The sequence below is a fragment of the Amphiprion ocellaris genome, chromosome 17 (assembly GCF_022539595.1).
Source record: "Amphiprion ocellaris isolate individual 3 ecotype Okinawa chromosome 17, ASM2253959v1, whole genome shotgun sequence".
Taxonomy (NCBI): Eukaryota; Metazoa; Chordata; class Actinopteri; family Pomacentridae; genus Amphiprion; species Amphiprion ocellaris.
The window spans coordinates 28,230,313-28,243,553 of record NC_072782.1 but is presented as its reverse complement, the minus strand read 5'-3'; the positions used below and the strand labels follow the sequence as shown (position 1 = coordinate 28,243,553).

The window sequence follows — 13,241 nt, the reverse complement described above, 5'->3', positions numbered from 1 at the left end:
AAACTGCAAGTTAACATCCCTAAACTTTTTTTTTTTTATGAAAAGCTTCATACAATTTATTCATACAAAAATAATACACTCTATATTAAATCAGTTTCTAGAGTGCTATATAGTAAAGCAGTATAGCTACTGAAACACACCTGCAGTATGTCCCAGTATGTCACTACTACTACATTCCATCACATTTTGCAGTATGAAAGTTAGCATGTTTTTTTTTCTGAGCCACAATCCTCTGCAGTTACGTCACATTTCGCTGTTTTGCATGAGTATAAACAAGCTGAGAGTTCACTGACAGACGATTTCACACTTCAGACGTCAGCTGATTTACGAGCAACGCAGTCAGAGTTTAGGGTGCAATATTACCAAGAAGTAGAGCGTCCCGGCTGTATGTGCACTGCATGAAATATTTTGTATTTTAAGGGTAAATGGTCAGGCTGTACTTCAGTATTTGGTGCATGGTAGCTGTGTTGGTTGTCTAATTTAGGCTGTCACATTCATTTTGTTACAACTCGGCTCTGAAGCTGCAACAAAACAGGGAGACAACAGGGTGGTGACTTAAAAAAAAAAAGATTTTATTGTAATGCAAAACCAAGCCAACAAAGTGCACGAAAGACTATAAACCAAACCAAACCAAAACCAGGCTTCTGGAGCTCCAGAAGGAAGCAGCTCCTGTCAGAGAGAGACAGACGCTGGAAGTGAGGGAGGTTTGATGCAATTTGAGCCACTTGATCCCAGGTGTGGCTCAATCAGCTGACGACCCTCAGCTTCTGAACAGGAACACCTGGTGTCCAAGAGGAGGGTCCTCACAATTTTAGTTTAAAAGCCAATCAAGTTTGTCAGAAATTAGTAGCATTTACCAGAAGTTTGATAGTATCCTGACCTTCTCCCCTATCACACCTACATCCACTCACCTGTGGATCTCTCCTAGCTTTTGTGCAACATTTTATCATCTTACTGTGTTTTCTGGTCTGATTTTGACTTTGTCTGAATCCTGAGCGCTTTATTTGGAAGCCTGTGAGCACATGTTTCATTCGAATAAACTTCATTCCTGCTCTTTTGGAAATCTGAGCTTGCTGATGAGGAGATTAGAAAAAAAAATTCAAATGCATCTGGGTGGGTTTTTACCAAAAAAAAAAAAAATCTCTGATCAAACATTTGTGGAGTTGGACAAAGGCTTGTGGGAGAAAATGGGCGGAGGTCCTGCAGGATTTTAATTGGTTCGCATTACAAAGAAAGGGGCGGGGCTTGTGCTGCGGTGATGTGATGCAGCTGCAGGAGGAGAGAAGAAGAGGAGAAGGTGAGGAAGAGGAGGATGGGAAGTTAGTTCCTCTGCTCTCCGACAAGATGAACAGCTCAACGTTCACTGTGACTTTACTTTGACTGGAGGTTTTTTTTTCCAGAAAACATATTTTGGCACTTTTTTTGTTCTTTTCCTGCTTTGCATATGTTTAATCCTCGTTTTGCAAAGTCGCTCTCAGCTGGAAGATGTTGCTCTGCTGCTGGACATGCACCGTTTTCCTCCTCGGCCTGCTGAGCTCCTCCTCAGCTGACGATGCAGCAGCGGAGGACTTCGGAGGAGAGTCTGGCTCCGGGATGCTGCAGGCAGGTAAGAGAGGAGGGAGGACACCTGTGGAGCTCCGGAGGAAGAGATCCACAGGTGTAGAATACACTCAGTCTTATGACAGAATTTTTAACATGCAAAATGCACAACATGTACAACGTTTGTAGTTAATGTTAGATTTATTGTTAACTGTTTCATGCATTTTTTTTTCACATTTGCATCCCAAAAACTGCAAATTAACATCCCTAAACATGATTTTTTTTTTTTAAATGAAAGTCTTCATGCAGTCTTCTTTATCATGTGCAACTTTACATTAAAGACATGCAGAATTAAAGTCAAATCAGTTTTTCTGCATCGTTGAACCTCTGAGAACCTTTTCTGGTTCCTGCATCCATTTCTCCAGTAAACTTTAGACCTGAAATACTTGCAAACGTCTTCCATTATTTGACATGATACTGCTGTGATTTTCATGGAAAGTCACCTAGTGTTGAATGAATACGGTGGCCGAGAGGTGCAAACCAAATTTACATAATGCAAAACACTTTTACAACCTCCAAGACAAATTTACAAGCGATAAAACACTTTTACAAGTCCGAAAACACTTTTACAAATCCAAATTTAACCGGAAAGGGAATGTCCCAACTCCGGGGTATAACCGGAAGTGACAACGAGGAGCGGCTAATGCAACTTTTCGTTGTTGATAATGGTGAACCAAGCGAGCGGGTGATTGTTGCATCGTGGCCCAAATAACTTTGCACAACATCTCAAGTTTAGTTCAGTTGTTTTTACTGAAGCTCGTGCACAACCACCAAGCACATATCTTTTAGGTACCGCTTCTTCTGTGGTTCTCTCACAACAGTAACATTCAGTAGGTAACATTACGCTCGTGCGCCCTCTACTGGAGAAACCGTATAACAACAATATAACATTGTAAGAATTACTGTCCACAGTATACTTGTACATTTAACTTGGAACAAGCCTTGGTATAACATTTAAAACAATAATATTAAATCTCAGTATACCACAGTGATGTTTTGCCCGTTTTGTGGGTAACATATGAACCGATTGACGCGGTTTTGGTTTTCGTGTGGTCGGTCTTTAGAGTGTTTAAATGTCGCAGATCAGACCGACAGAGTGCATTAGCCGCTCCTGTTGTCACTTCCGGTTATACCCCGGAGTTGGGACATTCCCTTTCCGGTTAAATTTGGATTTGTAAAAGTGTTTTCGGACTTGTAAAAGTGTTTTGTCGCTTGTAAATTTGTCTTGGAAGTTGTAAAAGTGTTTTGCATTATGTAAATTTGGTTTGCACCTCTCGGCCACCGTACTCGGCCACCGTACTTTTGCATTAAAGACATGCAAAATTGCAGTAAAACCATTTCTTTGAGAACCTATTCTGGGTTCCTGACAACAGCTTTTATTAACTTTCACAAAATATGCATTTCTCCTGTAAACTTCAGCCTTGAAATATTCACCAAAATCAACTTTTTTTGTGACTAAAAATCACTGTGAATCTGTGTCGTTTACTGATGCAGCCTGTAAACTTAAACCTGAAATCTATCATTATCTGACATAAAGCTGCTTTACTTTTCATTAATAGTGCCCTATCTGAATGTGTCCTTTAAAAACAAGCCTGCATCCTCCTCTGCAGCGCAGGTCTGTTAGTCACTTTATCAGCTGGACCACATTACATCATTTGTTGAGTTCAGTTTGGATCCAGATGAAAAACTTCCTCTGACACTCAGCAGCTTCACTCCTTCCAAGCGGCTCTTTTCCCTGTTTCAGATCAACCCAGAAACACTTGTAGACTCAGTGAAGAACTTCGTTTGGCAGCTGCAAAAACTCCAACCACAATGAAACAATGAGGCTTCAGCTATTTTCACGACAGACTTATTACTTTTAACGGCGTTTTGCAATTAGTCGAACAGCTTCTCAAAGGCGAAAACACGACTTTAAGGAGTGTTTTTGGAGCACAGTTGTCATTTCTTCTTCACCAACAAGTTCGCTCATAAATTTAAAGCCTTTAAGCTGCAAATCAGACTCATTTATATTCTTTCCACCTTCAACGACAGCCTTAAGCTTTTATTACTGCTGCTGTCTTGGCTCCCTTCGTGCATCTTAATCGTCTGTACCGTTATCAGACGTCTGAACCGATCCGAGATAAAATCATTTCTCTCTGGATTAAAGTCGATTTCATCACTTTTACACGAGCGATGAGAGACGTTTGGACTTGCTGGATGTGTCGTTCTCACAGAAATGTGTCGAGTATTTCATGAAACACATGTGGAAGCTGAAGCCAAAAGTCGGTTATTAAATGGCGAGGAATGCTTTTATTGTGCCAAGCAGACTTAGTTAATCACAACACTGTTTTCCAGAACCAGCCCTGTTGTCTCGTCAGAGCCTTCGTTGTCTGGATCTTCTTTGTTTTATCAATGCTGTTGGTGCAGTGATAGGGTTTAAACTTCACCCGTTTAATCCTCTGAAACTGGAGAAATTGATCCTCGATCGGTTGGAGATTTGCCAGTTTGCGATGACTTGATTCCACAGCATCACTTGTTTTATCGGCATCATGTTTTCCTGCTGCTATCAAAGTGTTTTCGAGCCTCACAGGAGACCAGAGGACAGCTGAGAGCTCAGATTAGACCTGGTGAGGCTGCAGATGGATGTTTTCACAGTGTTTCAGGGTTGCTGTAGAAAGCTTTCGCTGTGCATCGCCAAAAAGACAACGGTTATTCTGCTGTGAGAATCTTGCGTTTGCTCTGTTATTGTTGGGGTTCATCCGCTAATTCTTGATCTGCTTTAGATGAACTAATTTAGGAATTTTTGATTCCTGTTGATACAACGAATTAACCAGAGTATGAGAGAAATTTACTATTTATCTGAAGCAACAAAGTGTTATGGAGCTCATTTTGAAGCAGCGCAACACCCTAAAAATGATGGAAAGTTGTCGAACACCTAAGACTTCTAAAAGACAAATACGTACGATCTTACAAGTAATCCAAGGAAACTATTCCAACAACTTAAATATATGCTTGTTTTCTCCTGACTAGGTCCTTGCTTGTGTTCTATCTTCTCTCAGATGTACGCTACCGTTCAAAAGTTTGGGGTCACTCAGACAATTTCTTGTTTTCCATGAAAACTCCCACTTTTATCCATGTGCTAACATAACTGCACAAGAGTTTTCTAATCATCAATTAGCCTTTCAACACCATTAGCTAACCCAATGTAGCATTAGAACACAGGAGTGATGGTTGCTGGAAATGTTCCTCTGTACCTCTATGGAGATATTCCATTAAAAATCAGCTGTTTCCAGCTAGAATAGTCATTTACCACATTAACTATGTCTACACTGGATTTCATTTAATGTTATCTTCATTGGAAAAAACTGCTTTTCTTTCAAAAATGAGGACATTTTTAAGTGACCCCAAACTGGATGGTAGTGAACGTCACTTTGGAAAATGAAATTGTGGAATCATAGACTAAAATACATAATTTACTGATGTAGACAAACCTTTTAAACAGTATTTTGATGGGTTAGGTTGCATCATCTTAATATTGTGTGTAATTTAAACTCAAATTTCTGCATTAGTCGATTTCAAACTAAAGTCAAGTTGAGGTAACTTAAAACTGACTTTAACTTAATTTTTCTTCACTTTCCAGTTCAAGATTTCAAGTCTCTTCTTCTATCTGAACATTTGTGGATGGTTTCAGACAGTTAAAACTAAAATAATTAAAAATATGCTTGATTGAAGAGGGAAAATTAATTCCTGTAACTCAGTTTAGCTTGTTGGTTGAACGTAATTTAATTAGAAGAGGTCATAACTCAAAAATGCTGATGCCAGCTGTTATCATTAAATGTTTTTGTTAAGCTTAAATGTATTATTTTTGGAGTTTGTGAGTTTATTACCAAACACTGAGTCAGAGCAGGACTGTTTTTCATGATGCTATCTCCTCCCAATAAGGATGTTAGGAAGAGATGAGGAGCTTCCTAATGAGAAATCTTTCCTTTCATAAGTGACGCCAGGTTCTTCTGATGTGCTGCACAGCTGCATCACCTGTCCAGCATTTATTCACCACAGCACTCGATAAAAGCCTTAAGTGTAGGATGCGTTTCAAAGCTCCTCCTGAAGCCTCCTCACTGTGAATTTAAGTAATTGGCAGATCCTCCATATCATCAGATGGAAACAATTTGTGTGCGGAGGGACGAGAGGGGATGTGAGGTTAGCAAGTTAGCATAATAAGAAGCATCCCTGGACCAGTTACTTAGCTGTGACGTTTCTATCTGCAGATGTTTATCAGATTACCGTCTACAAATGGAAACTAAATAAACTGTGCAGGTGTTGACAAGATGCACGAGTGAGGAGATTTTTAGTGACCTCAAGTTACCCATAACACCTTAAATCTGCTTTATGAAGCCATAGATGTGTGCTTTATGTGCGGAGGTTGTGCCTTTGTTTCCATATTTGACTTCCAAAACCAACCCATCATTACATTAATACAACTATAACTGCAGTTTAAGGAAAAGTACGGAGGAAACAAGCAACAGAAAGACCTATAAATGCCCTCTACCTTGATCTGTTGCACACCGTTCCCTCGCCTTCATACCTGAACTCTCTGTGACTGCTATAAATCACGTACACTGTGCACGGACCATTCCTTTAGCTCACATTTGAAGAATTACATTCATTCGCACAATGATGTTTAACCAAGAATTCCTCGGCAGCTGATTTATCTCCTGTACAAAGGTGTCATTGTCAAAGCGGCTCGGATTAGACTTTGAAGCCACCGTCTTTATGTGCAGTTTATTAGACCGATGGTGAACAGATAAGTGTGTGCAGACCTGTAATCAAGTCTGAAGGCATCGTATAGATTCTGTGCCACTATATATGTGGTTTTTAGAGGAAGATGTGCAGGTATCGGTCAGGTTTTAACCCAAATGTTGCAGAGAATTCAACCAAATGAGTGTAAAATCACTAAAATGCAATTAAGCGACTGGATTCTCGTGAGATTTGCTCATCATATTCATGAGAGAATCCAACTTAACAGGGTTCAAGCTACAAACTGAGAGCTACAGATGTCTTTGCCAGTGATCAATGACTATAGACATGTGGTTCATCAATAACCTGAATGAAGAATTTCTCAAAGGTTATCTTCTGTGTAACAAACCATCAGGTTAGATGTTTCTTTGTTCTACCAAAAATCTGAAGTTTAGCACGAGATGAAACACTTGGTGGTGCTAAACCTCTAAGATGTCACAGCAAAATGTGATAAAACAGTTTTGTTTTTTGTCACAAGAGAGGAAGTGTATTGGTTTTTTCACAAAATCTATATAAATTTTACTACATTTTGCTTTTTAAACACCAACATTACACAGTAAAAATGTTTGTTTTTTGAGTTGGATGGAAAGGCAAGTAATGCTGCATTTCCATTAAAGTTGGTATGGATAATCATGTTTGTTTTGTGTGAAAGGAAACATTTTATTGCTATGATCCAATCAAAATGTCCTCTTCGCACTTTGAAATTGTATTTTCTGAGCATGTTTATGCTCCACAGAGGATGAGCCCTTCACAATTTTGAGCTTCTGTCAGTTTTTGAAATTTCTCAGTGTCTAAAATCCATCTACAAGACATTAGAAGCTAATGGAGACATTATTTAACTATTCATGGTCTCCTGAGGCTGAATCCTAAATTCATGCTTTCAACAAGAAAAGCACACAGAGAGCACAGTACTCCGCCAAGACTGTTCATACAGTCATGCATGTGTACGTTATATACTGATACTGAATTGCGTGACCCAAATATGTAGTGGCCTCTGTTAATTGATGGGACTCAGAAAAACCTACACAAGTTAATCAATTGTTTCTTGTATCATTTCCAATAAGTCGGCAGTGGTTGAGTTGTAGTAGGATCGCAGTCATGTGATCATCAGCAGGCAGCTGACAAAGGGTTTGCTTGTTGTCATAGTTACGGTGACGCCGTGCTGCTGTATCTCGCAATGGGAGATCTTTTCCAAATCCGTGGATCCAGACTATAAGCCACATCACTGCCAAAATCTAACGAGGTGGTCTTTGTGTCATTTCTGATCTTCCCTGAAAATTTCATCCAAATCCGTTGGTCTGTTTTTGAGTAATGTTGGACACGGACAGACAGACAGATTCACAGACAAACGTACACCGACCGTCACATAACTCCGTGGCGTTCCTTGGCGGAGTAACTATTCATGGTCTCCTGATGCTGAATTCTAGATTCACTCTTTCAACAAGAAAAATACTCAAAGAGCGCAGTACTCCGCCAAGGCTGCTCAGTCATTGTATCATTTCCAGCAGATAAGTCCTGATAAGTCTGCAGCAGTGGATTTGTAGTAGAATCGCAGTCATGTGATCATCAGCAGGCAGCTGATGTAGTGTTCACTTGTTGTCATAGTTACAGTGACATCGTGGCGCTATCTTGCAGTGATGCAGAAATCTTTAACCAATCCGTGGATCCAGACTATGAGCCACATCACTGCCAAAATCTAATCATTTGGTCCTTGTGTCATTTCTGACCTTCCCTGAAAATTTCATCCAGATCTGTTATTCTGTTATTCCATGTTGCACACAGAAAGACAAACGGACTAGTAGACAAATGTACGCCGATTGTCACATAACTCCACTGCGTTCTTTGGCGGAGTAATAATGTTTTTGTATTTTCTGATCATGTCCATGCTCCCCTGAGGATGAACTATTCCCATTTTGACCCTCCATGAGCTTTTCTTCATTCCAACACTTACAACACATCTGAAACCAATGGTGAGATCATTTAATAGAACTTGTGTCAATATTCATGGTTTTGGCTTTTTCCTTTAGAAGCCAAATTTCACTTGTAGTCAGAACTGTCAAAAAATATAAGTGGGACAATTCTGTCAGGAGCATTTTTGTGCTCCTCAGAGAACGAAGTTGGGCCAAACTGTCAACTTTTTGGGCAAGATAACTAATAAATAAAATCGGAAATTTGAGCACATTCATGTATCCTCCAGAAGAGAATTTCTTTGATTTTTATGGGCCTTTATTGCCCATAATGTGGGAAACTCTCCACATACTTATGTGTACTTTTGGTCTGAGGCTGTGATCATGGTTTGGACCAGACTTTTAGCTCCAGAGACCCCAGAAATCCTTAAAGTTTCCAGCTTTAGTGTGAAAATACTCCTCCATTCTTTGCAGTTCTCTATAATTATGATGAAAAATGAATGAAGAAAGAATCTTGGTCCACAGCTGCCCACCAGTATCTCCATGGCATATGCATTTCAGTCATTTCCAATCCATCCATTCATCTGTCCTTCCATCCATCCATCCTTCCAGTTAGCCATATCCAGCTGTGATGCTCCCATATGTCTGGAATAGCTGAGTGTAACCTGTGACCCTGTGAGATGAGTATCGCTGGAGTAAAGTCTGCAGAGCAGCTGCTGGGAAGAGTTTTGTGATGGTTAGAAGAAGTGTCTGAGAATCTCCAAACCTCTCCTGCTGCTGCACCACAGAGTCGCTTCAGAAGTGGAAATCACTGACTAACTGTCTTGACCTTCTGTGAGCACCAGCAGCAGATGTAATTTATAATGTATCAATGATGGTTGAGTACTAATGAGGCAGGACAGCAACATAGTGATGTTGTGATGTTTTGAGGATGTTACTTGGTTTCCTTCTGACTTATTTTCTTGCATCTGTAGGCACTGATCCGAATAGGACTAAGCAATAATGCAAAATCACTGTTGTTTGGTCACAACGTCAACCTATTGGGAACATCACGGCCTGTATGATCAGATTAAAAGTGGAAACACTCAGTAATGGTGCTGATTGCGTCTTTGACTCATTTGTCCTCCAACAAATAAAAAGCACCATATGGGCATGAGGTTTAGAAGGTTTTATTGCCACCAAACAGGTTATTTAACCTTTAATGGCTTCATGATCTTTTGTATTGTGTCCAAAATGACTAGCCAGATTTCCATGAAACTGCAATGATGTCCTCACTAAAGCTGTAATGGTTAGCAATTAGCTGCAAATGTAGTCAGTTTTTATGAATGTGCTAAGCTTTTCCCTTAACTGTTCTGTATTCATGGTCTTAAGAGGATGAATCCTAATTACTAGCCATGATAGCACCACTGGTAGCAGTTTCACCACTTGTCAGTCTGTGTATCATGTTGGCAAAATGTGGTTCTGGAGACACTTAAGTAAGTAATGTGCCACATTCTGCATAATATTTTGATCTCCACTCCTGGTTAGGGTCTGAAAATAGGGAGTTTGTCATCATGTAGGTTGTTTTATTCAATACTACACATTGAACGTCGCAGCGTCTCAAGGTTTGCTGGTTAGAATTTAAATCTTGGTTCAAGATGTTAAGTATGATGAAAGTGTACAACAAAAGTCTTGCATTGTTTAATTTTTTCCCGCCTTTCTCTGGAGAATCTTTGTCATTTAGACTCATTGTGCTTCGCTCTGCAACACTTATGTCACATCAGGAAGCCCTGGAGTCAAACCAGATCAAAGCAGCGTCCATGTCACTGAGATACTGATGGGCTTCCAGCAGGTTGAGCTCATGATGTCACTGCCAATATAATGCCAGATCCATAACCGGGCATCTGCATCCAATGAAACCTGACCCTGGGTCTTAGTGCTTGGTGAGGCCTGATCTGGAGCCCATTACCAGCCCTCAACCAGGCTGAGGCCCACATGTGCAGTGGCGGTGACATTCCCTACAGCATACAAGAGGCTGGCTCATCGATCTGGTTTGTGGGTGTGGAGCAGGTCGCAGCTCGTGGTTAGCTTTGTGTGAACAAAAGCGGGTGGAGAGGGCTAGGTGCAAACCACATGTTGGACCACAACCTCGTCCCTCATCTGTGATCTCTTCTCAAGCCAACTGGAACCAGATGGCAGATAGAGTGGGCTGATAGTGTTCAGACAAAGTCCCTCAGATGTTTGGCGTTGGAGATGAATAAAAGAAAGGCATTTTTTATTCAGATTATTTATTTATTTTGAACACTTACAACATTACCTCAGTGATGACTCTGCGGCGTCGTTTCTTCAACAGCCCACAGACACATCGCAGCCTGTCAGACACGAGGAAACTCTCATGTGGAAAGTTCATTTTAATGATCTGGTTGTTTTGTCCCGAGCTTTTCTGTTTGTGGTTCCGCTCAGACTAAAGTTTTGACACGCATAATCGTGTCCATTCTTTGTGCTGCACTTTCCTTTCTTTGTAGTTTTCAAATGTTAAACACCTGCCTGGTGCTTCTGACTAACAGCTAACGTGGACACAGAGCACCTGGAGCTGCAGGTAGCTGCCAGCAGCCGTATTTATTTTTATTTCTGCTGCGTCAGTTTACATTCTTACCTGTTGAATAACCATAAGTGGTTTGATTTGAACCAGTTTTAAATGTGTTTTCATTTTTACGGTTGTACTGGCTGGGATACAAGTAGTGCAACAGAGCATCAGTTTAAGTATGAATAATGTAGTATACTTTGAGCCTTCTTAGACTGAAAAGTATTATGGTCTGTTAGAAATACCTTTTTATGGTATAATAATAATATAATAGCTTTATTTGATTTAGCATTGTTAAAAAACAAGGGTTTATGAAGGGTTTTGACAGACAAAGTTATAGCAGGATACCCAGAAGTCAACATAGCAACATTGAAGATGAAGTTAAAACTGTAAGAAAACTGACCCAAAAATGCAATATGTCAATATTAAAACATGCAAATAATAAAAATAGTAAAACCATAGTAATAAGTTAAAAAAAAAAAAAAAGATGACATCATCACGTAAAGACAACTCTATAAAAATGTTTTTTAGGGAATGATTTCAGAGAAGTCACTGGTTCTGTAGCCTTATCTCTTCAGGCAGGTCATTACAAAGTTGAGGGTCTCGTATAGAAAAAGCACCTAAAGTTTCCTTTAGATGTAATCCTTTACTTTGAAACAACCAGAAGGGCCCCAATTGAAGATGTAAGAGCATGAGCTAGGTTTCAAGATTTCTGTTTAGTTTCATTCTGGAGTTGTTTTTTTAATGGAAGGAAGCAGGTTTGGACAACTTTTCTGATCTGTGGCTCAAACATTAGATTTGAATCAAGCAGTACACCCCAAAATTTTCAGAAACAGGCGTCACGTTAGCAGTGGAACAGCTTTGGAAGTGGACAATATGAGTTCTGATTTGGATTTATTGAGTTGAAAAAACAGCATGTAGGCTTCTTGAAATACCAGATCTCAAAAGAAGGTATATTTGTGTGTCATCTGCGTAGAAACAAAAAGACATGTTGTGACGTTAAAGAATTTGGCCGAACTTTGAAACGTGTATGAGTTGAAAATAAAACATGGCCCAACATTGAGCCTTGCGGTTCATTCTAAAAGGTAGGATTTAGCACTGAGGTTTCTACACAGTCAGTTATAATTGCATGACCTGCTGAGTCAAAAACATTAAATTTGTGCTAAAAGCTGCTAAAAGGAAGTCATTGGTTATCTTGAGGAGGGCAGTTTGTGCTGTAAAAAGATCCAAATTAGGACTGAAATGTTTCAAAGATGTAATTATGGCACCTAAAAGCTAAAGGTTAGGTAGAGACACAGTTTTTCTAGAACTTTTGATCAAAGTCTTGTTGAAGTTTAGGATTTGGCCTATAATATAATGGATCAAGGTTCGGATTCTTTAAAAGAACTTTGAGCGCAGCACCCAAATATGTAGTGGCCTCTGTTAATTGATGGGACTCAGAAAAACCTACACAAGTTAATCAATTGTTTCTTGTATCATTTCCAATAAGTCGGCAGTGGTTGAGTTGTAGTAGGATCGCAGTCATGTGATCATCAGCAGGCAGCTGACAAAGGGTTTGCTTGTTGTCATAGTTACGGTGACGCCGTGCTGCTGTATCTCGCAATGGGAGATCTTTTCCAAATCCGTGGATCCAGACTATAAGCCACATCACTGCCAAAATCTAACGAGGTGGTCTTTGTGTCATTTCTGATCTTCCCTGAAAATTTCATCCAAATCCGTTGGTCTGTTTTTGAGTAATGTTGGACACGGACAGACAGACAGATTCACAGACAAACGTACACCGACCGTCACATAACTCCGTGGCGTTCCTTGGCGGAGTAACTATTCATGGTCTCCTGATGCTGAATTCTAGATTCACTCTTTCAACAAGAAAAATACTCAAAGAGCGCAGTACTCCGCCAAGGCTGCTCAGTCATTGTATCATTTCCAGCAGATAAGTCCTGATAAGTCTGCAGCAGTGGATTTGTAGTAGAATCGCAGTCATGTGATCATCAGCAGGCAGCTGATGTAGTGTTCACTTGTTGTCATAGTTACAGTGACATCGTGGCGCTATCTTGCAGTGATGCAGAAATCTTTAACCAATCCGTGGATCCAGACTATGAGCCACATCACTGCCAAAATCTAATCATTTGGTCCTTGTGTCATTTCTGACCTTCCCTGAAAATTTCATCCAGATCTGTTATTCTGTTATTCCATGTTGCACACAGAAAGACAAACGGACTAGTAGACAAATGTACGCCGATTGTCACATAACTCCACTGCGTTCTTTGGCGGAGTAATAATGTTTTTGTATTTTCTGATCATGTCCATGCTCCCCTGAGGATGAACTATTCCCATTTTGACCCTCCATGAGCTTTTCTTCATTCCAACACTTACAACACATCTGAAACCAATGG

General features: G+C 40.0%; 1 protein-coding gene across 1 annotated transcript in view; it reads left to right on the top strand.

The window, feature by feature from the left end:
* The first annotated feature begins 1,296 nt into the window (after window positions 1–1,296).
* The window catches only part of si:ch211-196i2.1 (collagen alpha-1(I) chain), a 139,895-nt gene continuing 127,950 nt past the window's right edge, over window positions 1,297–13,241 (top strand). Inside the window, exon 1 of the mRNA XM_055019253.1 lies at window positions 1,297–1,606. Within this exon, the coding sequence (XP_054875228.1) occupies window positions 1,486–1,606 (121 nt within the window). The 5' untranslated portion in view covers window positions 1,297–1,485. The remainder of the gene's footprint in view (window positions 1,607–13,241) is intronic.